The following is a 23,078-nucleotide window of genomic DNA, read 5'->3' on the forward strand; positions in this document are numbered from 1 at the left end:
TCTCTCTCTACTCTCTCTCTCTCTCTCTTCAAACTCTCTGCAGTCTCTCTTTCCCTGAACTGTCGATGTAACGAAATTATCGCCAACGCTTTATGCGCCTGCTCCGTTCCGTTCGATACCCACAAATCGCGTAGGACAAACAGACAACTTCTATTAGTTCGAATTTAACAATTGCTTGTATAAACATAAACATTTCCATACCCGATATGAAACCATTTATCCACCTTGGAGGATACCTTTATCAACAGTTTATACGAGTTTTTATCATTTCCAGTTCTCTTCATTTGACAGTCAACTAATAAAGTTATGATTCATAATGATGATTGTAATGCAGATTCTTCCTGCAGTAACCGGGAATTCACTCAGATGTCTATGAACAGAATGAGTGAGGAAAATATGTTGTTTTCTGTATCGTCAAACGGTTAAATGATTGGAAGTTGTACAGCTAATCTTCTAGAGGCAGATGACTTTTGTAATCAAGAATATAAGATGAACTTAGGTGCGTAGGTTACCTATTATTATAATTATTTTAGTGATTCAATGTTACACAATTATTTTTTTAAATAATTTGGTGGGGGATCAACACCCCAAAACTGTTCCTCCCCCGAAATTTGATTGATTAGAATAGTCCAGAGAATAGGCTATGTTTTTTCTACTTCATAAAATTTTGTCTAATTTTCTGACCAAACACTTGAAACAATAAATTTTGAAACTATGAAGATCAAAATTCAAATTAATAACAAAATTCCTCCCAATTAGAACTCAAAACTGTAAAATATTGATTGATTTGTGGGTTTAAGTTGGGGTTTAAATAAACCACTTGCGCAGCACATTCAACAGAAGCATAGATTTTGAGTTGAGAAAATACGATATATGAAATATAGGAAATATTTAGATATAAGAAATATGATATTAATATTTCTTGTGATGATTCTGTCTCACAAATTAGGCTTCAGATCCATCTAAAAACGTTTAAACTTAACTTTATCATAAAATAATTGGAACGAAAAGTTGATATCACTGATTTTTGTGATATTAATCAAAAGCAATCACATTTGTGATTTGCGATGTGTTACAATATTAGTCCTCTAGTCTATTTTCATCATAAACTATTATCAAAGTTCAATACTATCCTCAACAGACTATCAAATCAACATTTAAGATTATCAATTTCATCACATTAAGTTATACTTCATAGTATAACGTACATAGGAGAGGATGTATTCCACACTCCAAGAAGAAGTTGAAATTACAGTTATCCAGAACAATTAAAAATTAAATTTACTATGAAAAAAATAACCACACAGTTAATAGAAGAGATGAGTTAGAGCCTTGTCGTTGAAGAGCAATGAGCACATCAGATTCAGACGTGTGATAAGACTAAAGACTCAAAAATAAAGCACATAACAGGTAATAGTTGTTGGAGTGTGCGTTGTGCCGAGGATGGATATCTTGTTAGGATAAGCGCCTTTTAACGAGTTTAACTTATTTGACCTGCGGTGAAGCTGTTCAGTTGGATCGGGCGGTGGCTGTCCACTTCACTCCGCTTTTCATAGTGAAGCTTCGCCTCTCCATTCCTGCTTCGTTCGACTTCCAAAAGCACACGATTTCTTTCCTTCTCCAGTCGACGAGATACTATCTGTAGCCAGAAGCCGTGCGCAGAGTCCACAATGAAGTCATTACCGAAATGAAATTAATCCCCGTGAAAGTATTCGCGTCCTTACACATTCTTTCTCAAGGAGTCTGCATCCTCCGCTTCTCCTCCTCCTGGTCTTCATCATCATCATAATCATCATCATCATCATCATCATCATCATCATCATCAATCCTAAAGATGTACAATCATCTCATCTTCTCCATTTCTACTTCTTCTACATCTTCTCCCTCTTGAATACCAACTTCTTTCTACTTTTCATCCATCTACTCCTCCCTATTGAAATTCTCCTCAATGTTATTACTCTTCTTCTTCTTATTCTTTCTCATCCAATTGTTAATTTTTCTCATTCAACGTTCTTTGTATTATTCATTTTGCTCTACATTCTTCTTTCTCTGCTCATAGTATTCAATTTTCTACCTCTTCTTCTCATCATTCACTTCCTCTCTCTCCCTCTTCTGGTAGAGAGTTATTTTTAATATTCTTCCCGAAGAATGGACATTGATATTTCCAAAGCTCCGCCAATTTATGTAGATGCATAACAATATTATCTATAGTTATTCCAAATTGATTTTTTCATATCATATACAGTTCAATAATTATTTTCTTAGTCTAGATTATGTAAATTCATCTATAATTTTGCTGTATTGTAAGCTATTGTATATAAGTGTATAAGCCAGTATATATTGTTGTAATCTACATAAATAAAGTACTCAATCAATCAATCAATCAATCATCATCATCATCATCATCATCAACATCATCAATCCTAAAGATGTACAATCATCTCATCTTCTTCGTTTTCTACTTCTTCTACATCTTCTCCCTCTTGAAACCAACTTTTTTCTACTTTTCATCCATCTACTCCTCCTTATTGAAATTCTCCCCAATGTTATTTCCCTTCTTCTTCTTTCTCATCAAATTGTTAATTTTTCTCATTCATCGTTCTTTGTATTAATTATTTTGCTCTACATTCTTCTTTCTCTGCTCATAGTATTCAATTTTCTACCTCTTCTCATCATTCTCTTCCTCTTTCTCATGTTCTTCTCTTAATCCTCTTCTTCCTGCCTCAGTTTTCCTGCCTAGTATTTCCCTACTCTTTATCTTTCTCCTTCCTTTGAATTCTCCATTTCTTCTTCACTCTTCCACCTCCCATTCATCTCTCATTCTTGTTTCGAACCACTTCGCTTTCTCAATCATGTTCTCCTTCCCCTGGAAGTTTCCGTGAGGAATACTCCATGAGTAGCTCTCTAAATATCGTCCAGGCACTTTTTATCTCAACCATCTTGTAACAGATGCCTTCCTCCACCCAGCACATCATATTTGAAGGCTACTCCTCTAAAACAACAACCAAAGCTATTCTTCTAATCAGAGAACAGCATCAACGTCATTATGCTCGTTTAGCTGGCTGGTGAACGCCTTCACCTTTGTAGTCGGAAATGATTTCATCCACAGTAAGATGGTCTATCTACAAAAGATGCAACACGCAGCAGAGGAATCTGACCAGTTTTCACGTGAATGATGAAGAAATTAGATGAGCGTCAACTGGTAGCTTTTAGTTGGAAGCTGATTATCTTCTCCTATTGTCGACAGTTCAATATTCACAACACATCATCCTGATATGAAGTTATAACATTTTTAAGGGAGTACCAGTTTTAGTTATTCCAGAATTCGAAATCAGTATCCTGTGTATCATGAAGTTCAGAAGGAACACTCATTCTATTATTTGAGGCAAAGGCAATGCATATTGGTAGAATAAGATAAGGTCTCCTTATGTTGACTTATGTTGTTTACTCATCACGCCTATTTTCTTCTATGGCCCTGCAGCCAAAATCGAGCCCTGGCCTCCTCAATCTTGTCTCTCCCACCATCTTGATCCCTTGCCTCCACCCTCCAATTTCTCACATGAAGTATATCTCTCACATCCTTTGAGATTCCATCCATCCACTTAGCCTTGGTTTTTCCACTGGCATCTCCACCTGGTTGTCCTACATACATATTTTTGGGGTCCTCATGTCTGGCATGCGCTCTACATGATCTGCCCATTGCAAGCGCTTCAAACTAATGTACTTGGATAGGGGTGGCTTCTTATAGAGTTGCCTTATAGAATGCCAATTCGGCATTGTTCCTTATTCGTCATCAAACCTAAATTTTCATTTGAGATTATTAAAGTTTTTCAGTTTATCTATAAACAGTATGACATCTTGTGAAACCATACTCCCCAATATTTTATAACATAGCTCTATTGCATTATGGAAGCAAAATGAATATTTATTATTGTATGACGTTAGTTGTTTAAGGATAGTAAAAATATCATTTTGGTATTATAAAAGGTTGAAAACCAACCAATTAATTGAAAGTGATTATTGTTATTAGGAACAGGGTTTGGCAAGTACTGTGGGTCCATAAATCACACGACCTGCTCTTGTTAGGTACATGCAACGACACATTTATCCAGTTCTCATAGCCAATGGCACGCAGTGATTAATGGTAAGAGAAAACTGTATCAAATTCAGTTCACATTTGAGAAGTGCAGGCATTAAACTGTAATTATCGCAGAACAGACGGCAAGCGTAACATAGACAGACGCAGATATCAGTGACAATTTAATTAGTGAGTCAGCCATCAGTGGGAATTGATTTGTTACCAGAGATCCTGTTTTTAGGCTTTATGCGCCACAATAGCTGACAACCCGTTTTGTGTTCTGTAATGAGAATGCGATGCGAAAGAGCAATGCTGCTTTTAAAGTTCTATAGTGATAATAACCTATGAAAGGCTAGTTGGTAATTAAAGCAAATATTGCCTAAGGATCACTGAACTACTTGTTTAGTGTGTAACGTAAATGGTTACCCAAAACGGATAGGCTACATAACAAGCATACCTTGTACTGAAATATTTCAACGTATCTTGATTGAGTAGGTATCTGTTTTTATTGGTTGTAAAATAATATTACCCTTTTAAAGTTTTCGATTCTATATTAGAAACTTGAAAAAGAAGTAACTTAAGCATCCCAAACTGGTTGTTATTTAGCTTGTTATTATATTAAAAAGTTTTGAAAAAGTACTATGGTGTTATTTTACAACTAAAAAATCAAATAACCCTACAGATTAAGGTGCATGCGGCAAGTGATATGGGGCTTAAATGGATCGAAGGTGTATTGCAGAGAATTGACATTTGAGGCAGACCCATAGAGGCCATTCCAAAATATGCAGTAATACTGCATATAGCATACTGTCCTTCAATGTACATCTTTAATGTGATTTTTGTTTTGTGTTTTTTAAATTATGACTAGTCACTTCTGACGCTTCCACATGCTGGCCCATAAAGCATAAGCTTATATATACATATTAATTCCTAATTAATATTAGAAGCCCTTGCTGAAATGTAAAATAAAATGAACAATGTACAACCTAAAGCAATCGATTTAAGTGCTGGTAAGGAATTTGATTAGCATATTTAGTGTAAGTAAAAGATTATTCAACTGGGTTACTAGGTAGATGATATTACTGTAGTTATAGTATTTCGATCTATAGTTACTTATCTATAAATTCAATAATACAATACAATGATATAAGTAACTATTCTTTTAGCATACAAAAGTCCTGACTGTGTCCTTGGTGACTAAGACGACATAAAAAAATGTTTATATAAACAGATGAAATATATACATTGCTATGTATGTATTACATTACTCATATACATTGTATATATACATTGCAACCCCAATCCAATACACGGAGATGGATTGTGAATAGAAAGGCAGTCTGCAATGAAGATTTAATAAAGCTTATTCTATTATATAGAATGGAAGCAGAACACTCACCCGACAGGAGCAGTCCATATTTATATATTCATGGATTGTCAGGAGTAAGTTATACTACCATTCGTACACTCATCCGTGCAACTTGATATTATTGAGAATAATGAAGCTGAGGACTTACCTGCAAAAAACAAAGAAACTTCATTAATGATGGAAATATAAAACATATAATGAGAATTGAATTTCAAAAACCTTCAGACACCAATTCTTGAACTGAGACGGATTCAACGGGTCAACTCATGATCCATCGTGCATTTCTCAAACTCTATAATAACAATTTTAGAAACTAAGTTGAAAAATCAGGATTGAATGTGGACGCTGCGGAAAGATTTGTTCCTCAGTTTAAAGTAAACAAAAACGATGTCTCAAAATGATATGATTAGAAACTCTTGGAAATTACTGGATTCAACCCTTATGTTATTAATTGAAACATATGGACAGAAATACAATTAATTCAAAAAGATTTCGAGTCAAAATAGAGAGGATTTTCTAGAGGAAGACAGGTATAAAAAACAACTACATTAAAATCTGAACTGACGATACGGTTCTGAACAATGTAATAGGCATATCGTATTCATTCAACTATTACAGAACAGTAATAATTGAAATTAAGAGCTAGGAAACGTTTCAAGTTAAGTAACCGCAAATATCTAATTAGAACCAAGGGATCATTTTGCACTCTGAAATGAGCTAACAGCTATTCAAACTCATGACTAAAGCACATTTAAACTGAACATATTCTAGTGGAACAATCAAAACATTTACCAGTTTATGTCTTATTTAACTTTTAATTAGTTGTTGGCATGCTCAGCTGCATAACACATCTCTTAAGAGATTTGAAAGATTGGAACACCTTGCTATAGGCTATCAACCAATTTACTGAACTGCTAGCGAAATTTATTGCATTCAACATCAAATGCAGAACGTTCCGCACTTATCTGCCTTCAGTGAATTTCTAAATTCCAACATTGCAGGATTCAGACATAGGGTGCAATACATAAGCAACCCATAATAAAATGATTTTTTTAAAACTGTTGATTGATGGAATGTTGAAGAAAAATTGATAAACAATATTGTTAAAAATATCGATTGATAATACAAAATTTCCATTTCCAATCAGAAATTGAATGATATATTTTATTCAAGTTCTAAAATTACATGTTATATTTGAAATAAGAGGAGCAGCTTGCATTTGAAATGGCAAGTTCATCAGCTCTTTTGAGATGACTACTGAGAATGATGAACATAAATTGGGAAAAACCAAATTTAGAAAGCTGTAAGGTAGGAGATACAATATTATCGATAACGGAGCAAAAAAATATATACTTTGATACAACATTTCAAGGGGAGGTTCCTTATTAGATTGGAACATGTCAAAATTATAATCTGATGCTACTCGAGTTATCAAATTTACAATTGATATTCTATTTTGAATTTTAATTGAATATTTCAAAATATTTTACAACATCATAAACAAAAATGGAAGAGAAAGAGACTGAACTGAGTTGCGTTTGCATGCTAAGAGGTAATCATCAAGTTGGAATAGCTTTGACAAGGAGCTCGCAATTAGTAGGTTGGCTAAGTTAGCTTTCCTTGAAAACCGACCAAAGCTGCAAAGCAACAATATTTCACGTCGGTAGGAAGTGTTTTAGGTTATGTTTGGTTGGGCTTCGTACAAGAGCAATGGTCGGATGAGACACTAATGTTTTCATCGCCCTTAAATGTTGTCCATCAGATAGCCAACCCCCCTTTCCCAACTACAACCCCTCATTACACGTGATAGTTCAACCCCAAATCACCCTTTCTCGACAAGAAACCAATAGAGAATTCGAGCAAGGTTTTTAAATTCTCTGCCGTCTTATCTGAAAACCCGATACCGACTACTTAACCCTCTTCTATAAGGCAGATAAGGACTTCCCACTCAATCTACGATCCTAGAATGTGTATGACCGACCCCAATAAACCTAACTACTCACGATAACATGCTGATTATCGGGTCTAATAGTTCAAGAGGTGACAGACTAACGACTCCTCTCGAATAAGTTACGGCATAATGAGCTCAAATTATTATTTATCTGTAAATCATGACAGGAATACTATTGAGCTTTCAGCAAGATTCATTGGCAGAAACATACATTTACCATGGTGGGCCACATGCAATCAACTATGACTATGATTATGATGAGGATGGACTTCCATGAAACTATGTGTACCTTTACACAATGATTTGCGGTTTTATTTCAAAAAGAGGAAAGTCTACTCGAAGGAGAGAGTCTGTTTACAATCGAAATGAATGGTCTGAGTCATTTTTCAACAGTCAGAATTTTGAAATAACAAGGAAAGTCCATATTTTTATTAACTGAGAATTTTTTCCCTAAATGACAAATCATGAAGATCACTTTATGCGAACTAATTGATGTTAGTGACCATGCTAATTAAACTTTCTCCAGAGTTTTGAATGATTAAACTACCAAATACACACATACATAAACTTTTTGGTGAGGTCTCTTATTTATCTGGAAATTAAAAATCTAAGAACTTTTTTTAGCCTTTATTCACAATAAACCCACATATATCAACTTTTTGGCGAGGGCTCTTATTTATCTGGAAATTGAAAATCTAAGTAGGCCTACCTTTTTTTAAACCTTTATTCACAATATGTTTCAACATTTTCAAGTCAAATGGAATTAAAATATTGAAACATGTTGTGAATAAAAGTTTCTAGAATAAGGGTAGGCTACTTAGATTTTTAATTTCCTGATAAAACCCACAGACTATGGAAACTATAAGAACAAAGATTAATTAATAATTGATTAACAGGTTTCAATATAATTTATGCACGATTTCAAATTTCGCCCCGATTACTTGAAAAATAACATTTTGTGATTCCTGGTTCTCTTTTCAATAATATATTTTTTCAGTCACCGAAAACGGCTATTATTTCATAACACCAGGTTACCTTCTTGACATTCTCGTAAGATCTTCAGAGAACAATATTACCAGGTAGCACCAGAAAAATTTAGTTTCTAATATGACATAAAACTGCTTCTCAAGGTCATCAGGGATAATTTTACAAATCCTGGATAAGCCTTCTCATTGGTAATGTGTGGCACTGCTTTGTGGCTCTCTCACTATTAGAAAGGAGTGACTAAACTACAAGTAGGATCCAAACCAGAGGGATTTTCTGAACAAAGTAATAACTCAAGTTTAGCTGACAGGGCTCTAAACAATGCCAAATGCGAGAAACGTGGCTTGCGATTTTACAGTCGTTCAGTGCAGACATTGTTGAATGCCAAATACAGTAAAACTAAAACGTTACTAAGAAGTCGTAAGACAAGTAACACTCGGGAATGATGTTCTTTGCCAAATGGTTTACATTGTGAATGAAGCTCATGCATTTTTACTGACTATAGATGACGTATGGAACAAAAAGGAATCCAGCAGGATAGAAAGACAGATATTTGATTGAACATCATTTTGCATTTTTATGATTGAAAAACATTGACACAATAAAGTGTTTCAATTGTATCAATATGATGCTATTTTATGAGGGTGATGCCCACATGAGCTCTAGGCTTGTGTAATGGCGGATGATAATGAGAGATTTGGTTCTTGAAAATACATTTATTTCTTGTATTTTAATATATTTTTGAATGATTTAATGTCATACTAATATGGAATACTTAGTAAACTACTGTATTTTAGTTTTAATCGTCAATCACCACCGGGTGGGGGGGGGGTTAACAAGCCACAAGCCCCCCCTATTAGCAACCCATGCAATTACTTCTCCAAAAGAGAAATTGAGAAATAAATTGAATTCAATATGATCAATAGTTTAGCTCATGGCCTACTTCTCAAGAATTTCAATGAACAATTCCCAGTTCCGCAAAAAAAAGTCAAAAATCATGAATGGCGAATATTTAAATAGCAATCAAGAGCTACAGAGCTCATAATATTATTCGATTCTATTTATTCATTTGAAAAAAACTATAACGCTGAGTTCTAGTCAATCGGTGATTGAAGCCAACTCTTCATGACCTACTCAGTAAGTAGTTTGAATGTACATCGACATCATACATCAGCTTACTTGTTAATTAGGCTATTGTATCATACAGAGTCTAATTAGCATGTCTTCAAAAAGTGATCAACAATATCAAAGGTTTGATTTGAACATTGTTAACGTTCTTGATACTGAACAATATCGTGTTTGCCATATGCTGTAATATTCTGTAGCTTATAGATCCATGATGAGGAGATCATGTGTTGTTGAGAATTTATGGCAAGCCTGTTGTGCCTGTAAAAGTATGAAGCTTTATCAAGATAGTCTACCAATAATAAGGTTTCAATATGTTTCTCGTATCTAAAAACTGAAAAATTTGTGTACGTACGTTTTCAGAAAAATATGCTGAGATGTCTTCGGCAAAAAAGAGTTACAAACTCATCTTACGAGCCCACCGCATCAAAATGCATTTCAAATTTTGCTCAATAGAAGAAAATCCATTCGATATTACCAATTTTCATCAATTTTCCCGTCATACAGAGTTTCTGGATTCAACATCATCAGAATTTTGGCGGCCACCTTGACGTCTTGCGTCAACCAAAAACATTTGGAATGAAATGAAAATATTTCTTGAAAAAATAATGAATCTAAAACATTACTGAGATTACAAATTTCCTGTTTGAGACAAAATTCCAATGCCGCTACTGGCTGCTGTTGTTATTTTTTTTCTGCAACATCGACCCACTACAAGAGACCCTCTCTTGTGTCGCCGTCTTTTTGGTGATTTCTCATATTTGGTTCTCAAATCAATAACCCAAACCCCAAACTATTGTGCTCAGATTATAGCTCCTGCCACCACTCAGGAAAATAAGATTTGAGACCCTATGGACACACTCTGTAACTCCTCATTATTATTCTCGATTAGCATAAATGAGCATTAATTAATGACTGAGTTCTAGCAACGCAGTACAGAACTAGTAAACAAATTGAAAGACTATCACAAATCTACAAACATTAGCGCAATTAAGTTACAAATTACCAGATCACACTTGAACAAATATACCTTTGACAAATGATCTAGGCCAAGCCTAACAAATTTCAAATTGTCATTTCAATGATTGTTGATCATTGATGTTAACATATTACCTTATCATTTAAATTCTTAATTTATCGATACAAACGCGTTAATTTCGATTGAAGAATACCGTAACTGAAGAATTTGCTGAAGTAAGGAATATCTTAACGATATTTACAGAATTATAAATTCAATCAGTACAGCTGAACCCTTCTTTCTTCAACCTGTAGCCAAATAGTTCTACAAACTGATTCTACAGTGATGCTACTCTCTAAGCTGATGCCTTCTAGAGGAGCGAAGACCATTTTTTCAACCTAAGAAGATACTATATTTTTTGTTAACATTCTGAACAAATCTCATGTTTTGTCGATCCATCATAGCTGTTAATTTTTATCATCTCGACTGATGTCACACATTTAACGTCAAAAGCTTTTACAAATTAATTGTAGACATGACATGTGGAAAAACTGAAATATTTTATCGACTGATTAGTCGAAAAATGCATTAAGTCAAATCAATTATGACCACTAAAGATGTTGAGTTTTTTGCCAAGGATTGAGGATTTACTATGGCTTAGTGACAGGCCGGTTTCAATCCTCTTAGCGCCACGTTCTATTATTTTCATTTTCAATCATGAATCATATGAAAAGGATTTAATTATCATCGTTCAGGATGTGTACCAAAGTGACACAGCTCCAACTATTAACGTAACAATAGAACATCGACTTCAATGAATAGTGTATAACCTATCCTCATTTCATCATTATAACAAAACCCAAAAATTTATCAACTACAATGCTCCATAATTCCATTATATTCAATATTTTCTACATGACTTCAAAATTTCCGTGACCATTCGAGATTAAGAAACTTGAGATGCTCACCATTGCCTACGTTTATTTTCAACATAATGTACCATTTTCAAGCTTTTCATATTTTATACCTGACATTGATACTGAATGTTGATGTAGGCTGCCTTTAGGATTGACAATTAAGAAACATTGGATGTAAAGATGAGAGATCTTCGGTAGAGGAGCTAGATTCCAGGAGTTTATTATATTTTTGGTACTATACGAGTACATTGTTGGAGTAAACATTGAAAAGTGAACTTTGAATATCTTTGAATGAACAATAATTATTGTTGGACCAAGAAGAGTACAACGGATAAAATGAATAATCAACACTACCTGTTTCTTACTTTTAAAAATAAGTCGACAAGCTTCAGAATTTATATTCAAATTAGATTACACTTTGTGAGTGAACTCAATTTGAATCGATACAAGAGTGTGATAACTCATTACAAATTAATATGTATGAGCTCAAACAGTACAATGAAATTATTGTTCAAATAATATACTTAGTTTTTAAATTCTACTTGGCTTCTTCTGGTGGGTCCTAGTTTTTTCTAGTCAAGTGACTGGAAGGCCTATTGTCATGCTATCTGGTAGCTGTATGTCACCCAAGAAACCAGCACGCATACTAATCATGTAGGCAGTGTTATTTAAACTGTAGTGGATCCAGCACATTTAAACATAATGGAAATATACATAATGGGCTTATCATTCATTGCTCAGTCAGTACTCGTACTTAGTTTCCTCAATAATGTTGTTAGACGTCTCCTATCAAGCAAAGGCCTACTACACTTGAACAAAAGGACGGTACCTTGATAAATAGCGAAACATGACATAATTTATAATTGGATATTTCCACTGGCATAAGTCACGTATTTCTTTATACTAATTTTTTATTACAGAAAAGGCTCTCGGATAGAAAAGGATGAGGTCTATCCAGGATTGGAGCATAGTTTTTGTTCTATTTTTTGCATATTGAGAAAGGGATGTATCTCAACTACCAACTACGGTATGATGATGAGTTGAAATATGGATACTCGTTACAAAAAATGTTATGAATAATTTAATACGAGTCTTGAAGCTTTATTTTTTCCGTATTGAAAAGGAATGTATCTCAACTCCCATGTAACTACAGTACCATGATGAGTTGAAATATGAATTATTCTTTGCAAAAATTGTTAGAAATTAATTAATACAAACTGAGCTGAATACGAACTCACGATTAGAATTGATATGAACCGAACTGAGCTGCACTATAAAATTACAGTCATTTTCAAAATAATAATAAATCCATGAATTTGTTCTAAAGCTCAATCAACAGATTATCACAAACACAAATATAATTCAATGTTTGTAATGGATTTTAAATCCAATGTTTTTGTAATGCATCTTGAAAATGTTGTGAAGAATCCATCTGCCAAAGGAAATGGATACTAGAATATACTAAGCCCCAGTATGGAACCCAATACCTTTAATTATTATATTTAAATACAGTATAATCTAAAACACTTTTCATTTGAATTTATTTACAACGGTAAAGTTACCTTAGATTGCCCTCATTATAAGCTAATCGATAGCAAAATCTCGCTGAACAATTGTTGCGAAATGTTGTGGAGCTTTGAAAAAGTTGAATCAGTATCATAAATGGTGCAATATTAATGCAGAGGTTTAACTCTGCTATTTTTAAAGTTTGAAGCTCGTATCGAGGAGATTATTCATTCCAGCAGTGTTAATACCGAAAATCTTCAAATCATTACCTCTGGACCGAAAATCAAGAGACGATGCAGTGTGTGATTTCATAAACTTAAGCTTTGGATAACATAAACATTCTATCAACATTTTTGGAGAGGAATAGTTCAGGCTCAATCTAGTTTTTCCTCCAATGTAATATTATTATTATAGTGTTTTGTACAATGAATAAATAAAAATAAATAAATGAAGTATTTGCAAGTGAACAACCAATGTATAAGTTTGTTTTTTTTAGATTAATTTAGAACTCGTATTGGGGGAAGTTTTCATTTCAGCAGTGCTAATACCGATAATGGAGTCTTTGCAAGTGAGCCTTTCACCACCAGACGTCTTTTGTGACAATCATCGCAGTGTCAGAAGAACATAGTGTGTGACGGCGATACTCAATGTAAACGGCTGTTAACGTGTCCTGCCAGCATCCTCCACCAATTACACACGCAAAATAAGCGTGGATTACGACTCCATTGGACTGCTGGCTAACTGGAAATCACCACTCGACACCAGCCTATCACGCCTAGCTTTTCTACGACAGTAAAAACGACAATCGCTCAACTGTGAAAAACAGTTGCCGTGTGTGAAGTGCGCCATCTAGATGCGAGGCGACTTTTTCTGCCACAGTCGGTCACCTTTTCAAGCCGAAAAACAGAGGCGGCTCACATTTTCAATTTTTTATCTATGGCGCTCACTTAATTAACACCCGCTTTGAGGCTTATTGCCGCTCCTGTGTGGAAACGCAACAAAACTTGAACGAGAAATGGATTGGAGTGTTTTAGTTTTAATAGCTTCCGAACATTTATGGTACAAAGTGTTTCCATGGCTCATTTATGGGTTGAAGGTTTCACAGTTCAGGGACTTGACCGAGGAGAAAAGCTGAAGGCTGTCAACATTCCTCCAACACTGGGCCCAATGTTTTTGACGTAATAAATGAATATCAATATGGATAAAGAATCATGTAATTTCATATGCGGTACTCTTAAGTTTCAATTCTAAATTTCCTGCCATGTCTTATGTAATGATACATAATTGTGATTATTTCGAAATCATCAATAATCGCATAACTGTGAAAGTAGAGTATTATATGCAGATGGAAATTACTGAGATATTGCAATTATTCAAATGCTAATGAATTAATTATCAAACGAAAATCCAAATCAAATGAAATTAAATGCTGTAATTCACCCCGAAGACTTCTGCTACTGCAAATATTGACAACAGAGTAAACAGCTAGATGGAAATTCGATGAGCGCTACTATTCAAAAATGATTTGTCAGCCCGGGGAATCGAACCCAGTACCTCCTAATTGCCGGTCAGGAATGCTTACCCTTACACCAAACTGACAATCTCTGGATAGCAGCGCTAAGGATAGCTCCGGCAATTAGGAGGTACTGGGTTCGATTCTCCTTGCTGACAAATAATTTTTGAATAGTAGCGCTCATCGAATTTCCATCTAACTGTTTACCCTGTTGTCAACATTATTGCAGTAGCAGAAGTCTTCGGGGTGAATTACAGCATTTTTAATTCGGATTTTCGTTTAATGATAATAAAAGTATCATATAGTATAGACTACATAATTATAATAAGCTAATAAAATCTCACTATTAACGTTATTCATACTAGCTAGTGAGTAAAAACAAACACCAATTACTATTACAATCTTCATTGGAAAAGATCTTCCAATGCCAATTTCAAATTTGGACTGTCTTTCTATACTACCCGTGAGCACTAATCCAGATGCAGACAGGATGTCGAGGTGACGGGAGTGATTTATATTTGTACGAGGAGATTAGCTGTGGCCTGTGGTCGAAATGCCGATGTGTCAACCAGACGGATGGACCAGTCGCGTACGGTACCCATGAACGACCATTGCTTTGATTTGGAAGTTGACTACGAAACGGACGCTGTAATTAGGAATATAATACAGGCAACACAATGTAATCAAAAAAATAAATTGAAGTCAATAATATATACATTTTTGATGTATGGAAGGTTCTAGATTGTGGGTTGAATTGAATTGAGCTAAATGTGAGTTTTTTACATTTACATTTTAAATTCAACATTACAGGTTACAGGATATATTTTACAGGTATATTTTGGCCGAACCACCAACAGGTGAGAAAAGCTGTTATTATTCAAAGTGCGCCAATTACGAGAATTAACAAAGCATGAAATATTGTGTTAACAGATGTAATAGTCTAATAATTGAGCCTAATTGTTCATCAGTAGGCCTTAACACTTTAATCAATATTCATTGTTCCAAGTGTAGAATAGGCATCCCGTCAAAATTAATTACCTTTATGATCGAAGAAGTCATTCACCTTTATAATTCTTGCTCGTGTTACATGAATTTCCTACAAACAGTATGATTGGAAACGCAAAAGCTTTTTTAGTTGAGAGGATGTTAAACGAAGTATGAAGATTTCAAACATTTAAAATAGCCTATGCAAATATTGCTTGACTGAAAACAGTATCGACTTTAGGGAAATGATTGATGCGAAAACTCACAAAAATGCTTTATTTAGAAAGAATTAATTATTTATGAGAAAAATTGAATCAAGATCCTAACTTGGGCGATCGAACCTATTCGAATCCTTTGCACAGCCAAGCATAATAATTGATTTTTGGAATGAACCTGTCATGAAAATTCATCAATAGTTGTTGCAATCCACCCCTGAATTTGCATGTATAATTGTAGCATAGTTCTCCTTCTCCTTGATAAGTCCAAGGCATTGATATGAGATTTTCTGATTGTAATAATATTTTATTTCAATTATTGATTCCTTGATCTCCATGCTAAGTTCATCGCACCGTCAAGATCCGATGATGATCCTACACTTCTCTATCCAACACTCTCCGCTTTAATCCACTATCCTATACTAAAAAAATGCTTTACGAGAAGCGAAGTAAGATTTGAGCCTAGTTCTCGAGTGGGGTACAAGATTTGGTTCAGCAAAGGTATTTCCAAGTTCTCATTGACTCTCACATTTTCAAACTCCAGACTTGACCTGAATTACAGGTGAAGAGGTATATGTATTGTACTCATGATGTTATTAGAGCAACAATAAAAATGAGGAATGAAGTACGTAATACAACCTATAGTGTGGAGTCTAGAATGACATCGCTAATCATCCAACTGGGACATAATTTGTCTGTCATTTGATAACAATCCACCTTGGTTTATGACTGTAAGTAGCAGATCCCATGAAGAAACAGCAGAAGAATGGACAATAGAATAAATAGGCATGAATGAAACGAGACCATGAATTACGTTACGTTATCAAAGTTGCATTTAATACACCCTCATAATTTCCCAGTCAACCTTTTATTCCTTCATAAATGGTTTTATAATTCATTTTTAAATATCATTTCGAAAGAAATTAAAACACAGCACACAATAATGCTATTTGGCTGGCCGGTTGCTGCTTGTGAGTTAGATTCTCTTGTGTAATTTTGTAATTAGCGCAAGTTTACGGTCCGTTTAACTTTTAGTGTTGTTCCGTTTGGTATGTCCTATTCCTACCTCGTACGGGTTATTTCATTCCAGATAATTACTTAGCAAAGGTAAAAGAGAGAAAGCTGGAAGCTAAGTTTGCTAAGCGCAGGTCTCCAACTCCAACACTAGTAATCACATCCAATGCCCCAACATGATAATATTCAATCTACACAACCACTGGTCTTTCTGATAACAATCTAGCTGGAAAATGATGGGTTGAAGGTATTCTTCTTACTGAGGGGCTGTCAGCACGCCAAGAAAGTTTAACGAGTTATGATAAACATAAAGGCCTATTAGATGGATCGAATTAACATTTGTGGCCAGCACAGTTGCCGAATAGGTGGATAAAATCAGGGACTTCTGAGAGTGTTTGTACAGGAGAAACATTATGCCACAATCGGTTTTAATTTCACACCAAAAAAGATATTTTTCGTCCAAGATTACTATATCAATAAGTATAGAAAGTACAGAAAGTATGCATAGAAGATGTAGAGATAAATACAGAGATGTGCCTAAAGTATTACATGATTCATGAAGACAAAGGATGTCTGCTTATGAAGGGGATATAGTGTAGTAAATGAATATTTAAAAAATTGAGACTAGCTACTTCATTGTATAACTGAGATAAGTGCATACTTGGGTCTGAAAAGTATATTATTTGGAAGGAATTATTACTAACTTCAGAAGCGGAAGCTCGAACTCTGAAGATGATACTGAGGCTGAAAATTTGCCTACTAGAAATAAGAGAAGCCTGTATACTGTTTCTAAGGATTATTAGAGCTTACATTGAGTGGAATCACGATTTTCTCAATAACATTTTATATAAATTAAATATTGAATAACTGCCTTATTGGATTTATTTTTATAACATTCAAAATTACAGCTCAAAAAGAGAGAGGAATATTCATTATACTATCTGTTTCAATTTCTTAAGGATTATTTGATCATACAATAGAACAGTCCTAGTTGATTGAACAGTCCAATTGATTCATTTCTGGACAAGGACTGAACGTCAACTTGTTTTCTGTTCTTTAAGAATTTATCAATTCCATAATCTGAGTTATTACTATTAAAACTGGAATAAATTTCCTCTCAGTAGCCTAACATAAACCTAAATCAGAATAAAAGCATAAATCACAATAGAAGCATAATTTACTTTTAATGAAGTGGATAATCTCTTCATTATACAGCTTATAAAGTAGCCCACGTTCGAGCCTCGCCTGTCAAGTTAGGAAAGATGAATGAGGACGACGTTTGTAATAACGTCAATTTAAATTTATAAATTTGGTATCTGATTCATCTCTTTTTCCAGCTTCGTTCAATATAATAGGAGTGAGTTTGAGTGTCGTTTATCAACAGTTATAATAGGCTACAATCTAATGCTGCGCGGTTCGGGACAGAGTAATGTAAACGATGTTTGTAATATGTTAATTTAAATTCCTGTTAGTCGCCAAAGAGTGGAGTGGAATTGGTTGTGAGCTAAACGGGCGATTTGCATAGCTATTCAATTGTACATTGCTGGGGTTCGATTCCAGCCAACAGATCATTCTGAGAGTCGAAGCTGTGTGTATTCAGGTCCAGGTCCAGGTCCAGCCCTCATTCAGGTCAAGCAAATGTCACGACCGGACCACAACTCACAGCGAACGCTCATCTGTCAAAATATAACATTGCCAATGTGGCCTACGATATCAGTTGGGCCGGATTTATTTCTATTCAATACATTCTGGTGTTTGTATTCGTGAATGATGGTAATTGTTGGAGGATTCAGTGGGAGGAGAAAGCAATGGAGAAAAATAAGATGGATAGAAAAATTTGGTGAGAAGATAGAGCTGACTAGAAACGCTGAGGGAAGGACAAAATATTTCTTTTTTCTGTGTTAGAGAGGAGAATAGAATAAGAGAATAGCATGTACCAAAAAGATTGAATATTAAGATGGAGCAGGAAGGACCTATACTTGTACTTCCCAACACCAAACACCAAATAGCTACTAAAATCCAAATTTTTCTAGTAGTAAACTCACACCATTTATTTATTGGATAGAGCAAACAATACAATATAGTACAATTATAGGAAGGTGATAGCATTCACTGGCGTACACGCGTACATATACACATTTCATAAGTCCTGCATGTTTTGCTTTCAAATACAGTCAAAAAATATATGAAGTACTAGCAATATATGTTGTATATTTTATATTATGCATCTCATGAGATTGAGGAATTAAGAAAGACTTGATCGGATGAGACCATGCAGTAGTAAGTAGCCTCGGAGACCACGCTTTATCAATAGAATTCTGCTGATTCCATTGTGGACAATTCAAGTATCAACTATGAACTATTTTCCTGAGAAATAGAATAAATAGAAATAAAAATAAAAATCTCAGTAACTTTTTTTAGAAAATGGCATCAATGTTGAAACATGTTGTGATAAAATAATTCAAAAAAAGGGTACTGAGATTTTTATTTTTATTTCTATTTATATTACAAGTAGCCCTATACAGAAAAGAGAAATAGAATAAACATTTGATGATCACATTTCATGAAAGGATGCAACAGAAGAACAGATGCAGGCCATTTTTTCAGTTGTAGTGAGTGGGTATTTTCATTTATATTTGCCAAACAATTTAACAGTCTTCCTCGATAATAGAGATAATATTCTTCATGCTTTCAGGGTAGCTTTCCTTGGATGAGAGTATTTATTATCAATTAAATGAATGTTATATATTATCGTCAATTGGTGTTTTGTATGCATGGTTTTTGGTGATCATAAAATGTTTTTATGATTATTAAAACAGCAATGATAACTGCAATTTTCTTAGTATTTTACATCTCTTGACTATATGAGGAACACATTATTATGCGATTAAAGGCTGAACTACCATTACTACAAATAGGTTACTTCACGGGGCGACATAAGAACAATTGCTGATAACATTAACGAATAATATGATCGATAATCGATATCATATCGTGGATAAATTAGTTTTTTAACAGCTTCATAACACGGATCTTGCATATTTCATGCTTATCTACAACTCTAATATAGTGTACTACTGTTTTGTACAGCACAATAGAATGATACCTAGATTTAATTAAAGCTCATATTAGACTACAGTGTGATTGTAATTGAAATTTTATTACAGCATTTTCGATTGGAACAATAATAGTGCATACCTGCCTACTATGCCAGCTTATATAGTAATTTGACATTTTGTCCCAATAAATATTTTTTTTCAAAAACGATTGCATGGTTCCTAATGTTTTAAAAATATGTTTACAATATGAATTACTAGAAAATTATTAGTTTCGATAATGATGAGTTTACATGCATTAATGATATCATTCTAGTCTGTCTAGTCTAGTATCTTCTCCTACTCTCTAGACCACCCTTCTGTCTAGTCTCACTTTGCATACTGACGTAATCAAAGGAATTTAGTTGTGTTAGAATTTATTAATGTTAGCAAGTTATTTTTGTTACATTAGAATTCAGTTCACTCGTGATTTCAACAAAGAAGGTTAATATAAATTTTTCGCCACATCCTCTATGAACGAGCAGACTATGGGTAAATATTAATAATATTTGTAGTAACAAACATTTAGAATTTATGCAAACTGGATAACAATAATCATTACACGAGACTGGATAAAGGTAATGGAGTGATGGAATTCAATTCGGGCGTTAGTGGAGGACGTCAACACTGGTAATTCCAGTACATGTGATACTAATCTTGTAATTATATTGATCTTGATCATTATTGACAAAATTTTCATGAATATAGTTAAAGAACTAGGGTACTGTAGGCTTGCTTAATGCAATAAATACTTGTACACACATGAAAACTCCTGTGTATTCATGTCTGGATAGTTTCTGGACCAACAAATCCACAAACGCTCAGATAGAAAAAAGTTAGTTGGATTGATTTCCCTAGGGTATAACCTATAACATCTTGAGTTATCATATAAAAGCTATACCTATGGTTGAAGATTCATTAGATATTGCAGTTAACTAACTGTCTGAATATAATTATCCTACTGTATAATAATTATTTCAAATATCCAATGAAAGCTACCTATGAATAAAATACTAGAACTGAATAAATACTAGGACTTCTGTTACTGTAAATATTGACCGAAAAACTAAATAGCAGAAGGAGATTTGAAACTGTCCAAAAACTGTGCCCAAACTGGGAATCGAACCAGGTACCAGCTCTCCGTTGCCGGCGGAGCAGTTTCAATCCTTCGCCCACCAGGCACTCTCAATATTTGCAGTAACAGAAGTCCTTAGTTCTATTTATGTAGCTTTCATTGGATATTTGAGACAACTATTATACAGCTACACCTATAATCGTTGTAACATTTGAGCTACACCAAATTCCCCATTCTGTACGATCTCAGATTTAATAGGATATTCTTGATTATCACTATGAATGCATATGGTCAATAACACAAGAAGAAATGTATTGTATGAGGAAATGTCTAGTATGAATACCAGAGTATATAGGAAATACCGTGATATGCATTCATTGTAGAATGTAATTCGTAGTGTAGAAAACCCTGCTGGTGGAATCTAGGGTAGCTGCAATTTTTTATTGAACTACGAGTATAGTATATAGAGTAAAAGTGAGAATAGTTCTGAGGATAGATCTTATAAAGACAAGTTCAAAAGACATTCACAGTAGTTCATGCTTGGTATTTCATAAATTCATAGACGGATTTGACGGCAGCAATAAGTACATAAGAACCTCGCTAATCCGTCCCCTATGCCCGCCCTATGGTACCGTGGGCTTGGCCACAACTGAAAGGCCGGTTAAGCGGATGTACAAGTTTGTTTATTCATTTATAACCTAAACTTTACTCTTTGCACTAATGATGTATAGTACATCACTATCGACAAGATAAGAGCCAAATTGAACGGGATGCTTTACAGGAAATATTGAAAAGATCTTGAAATTTGGTAAGACTAGCCTATGAGGAGACCCAGTCGAGAGCTGATCAGCCATCCACCCATTTACCCGACGGCATGGACATAATCGATAAGCAGGGTTAGCTAGGTTCTACTGCAATTTAGCTTTGAAAACTCATTAACTCGGTTTGTGAAGTGGAGGATTGTAATAGAGTAGCAAGTAGTATTATTTCTAGAGTGCAATGCTTTCAATAGCACAATCAAAAACACTTGTAGGCACACAAAATGTATGAAAACCGTTGGATTTCTAACACAACTTTTCGGTGATCTGTGCAACTAAATACTTTCTCGTGAACAAACAAGTTACCTCACAAAATAAATAACAAGATGCACACAAAGCAGCGGATCCACGGGAACACTGGGACACGTGATTCATACCTTGACACTCATGTTGACACACAAATTCATATCCTAAAACTGGATCCGCCACTAGTTGCACTCAACACAAATCGGTATTATCCAGAGCACAACACACAAAATTTGTCACTATGCGAGTAGGTACGTACCTCCAGGGAATCGGTGTGGAAATATGCGGCCAGTCCGCGAGAGCAGCCACGGGTAGAGAGGGTAGGTGTCGCGTGGAGGATGGTGGCCAGGGGGGCCGAGGAGTTGGGCCGGTGGGCCTGGGGGCGGCTGAGCCTGAGCGTTGAGGGCGGCGGCGAGGTTGGCAGCCTGGAAGTGCTGGGCAGCGGCGGCGGCGAGTGCCAGCTGGTGATGCTGGTGCTCGGCGTGGTGCACGAGGCCTGGGGGCGGCGGATGGTGCAGGTACTTGGCGAACGCACCTGGTGGCGGCAGTGCCGACGGCCGCACCACGGTCGGGGGCGGTGACAGGCTGGGTGACCGCGACCGCTGACTGCCGATCGGACTGTCGGAGGCGGCACTCTGCTCTCCATCGCTGCGACTCGGCGAACCTCCTCGCGAACCGACAATCGAGTCAATCGAAAATCCAATCTTGGGCTTGGATGGCACCGCGACAACCGGCGTAGGAGCCAGAGGCATCATCTTACCAAGAGCTCATCTCGCACTGAACACCGCTCTCATGCCGACAACCACTTCCCACTCCCCCCTCCAGGCGCTCACTCTCATTGGCTCACGGATGCTGCTCTGTGATAGGCTGCCGGCTTCACCACACCCCTACTGGCGACGCCTGCCTTCCCGCGCCACCCGACGCCTCACTGCACACATTATTATCGACAGCGGCAGAGGCAGCCTACACACAGCAGTCACCAGGTAAGGTGGTGTTATCTTCTCCATCCCCACTCACACCTCTTAACAACTCCAGATGATGTACTAAACGTGTCCCTGCTCACCACCTTGTCAATGCTCAAATTATTTCTGATCCGCTCTCCAACTCCCAATTCCATTACACTCTTCTTCAGCCCCTCCTCCTTCACTTATACAGTCATCACTGCACTCCCAGATTCTTTAGAATATTCTATTTTTCCTTTCTCCTCTCATCGTTGCAATCAATTAGAGC

The 23,078-nt window shown here is 35.6% G+C and overlaps 1 protein-coding gene across 1 annotated transcript in view; it reads right to left on the reverse strand.

The window, feature by feature from the left end:
- The window catches only part of LOC111044418 (homeobox protein EMX2), a 57,576-nt gene extending 34,751 nt beyond the window's left edge, over positions 1-22,825 (reverse strand). The window contains exon 1 of the mRNA XM_039430878.1: positions 22,108-22,825. Within this exon, the coding sequence (XP_039286812.1) occupies positions 22,108-22,603 (496 nt within the window). The 5' untranslated portion in view covers positions 22,604-22,825. The remainder of the gene's footprint in view (positions 1-22,107) is intronic.
- Positions 22,826-23,078: the final 253 nt, after the last annotated feature.

Source organism: Nilaparvata lugens, chromosome 1 (genome assembly GCF_014356525.2).
Source record: "Nilaparvata lugens isolate BPH chromosome 1, ASM1435652v1, whole genome shotgun sequence".
Taxonomy (NCBI): domain Eukaryota; kingdom Metazoa; phylum Arthropoda; class Insecta; order Hemiptera; family Delphacidae; genus Nilaparvata; species Nilaparvata lugens.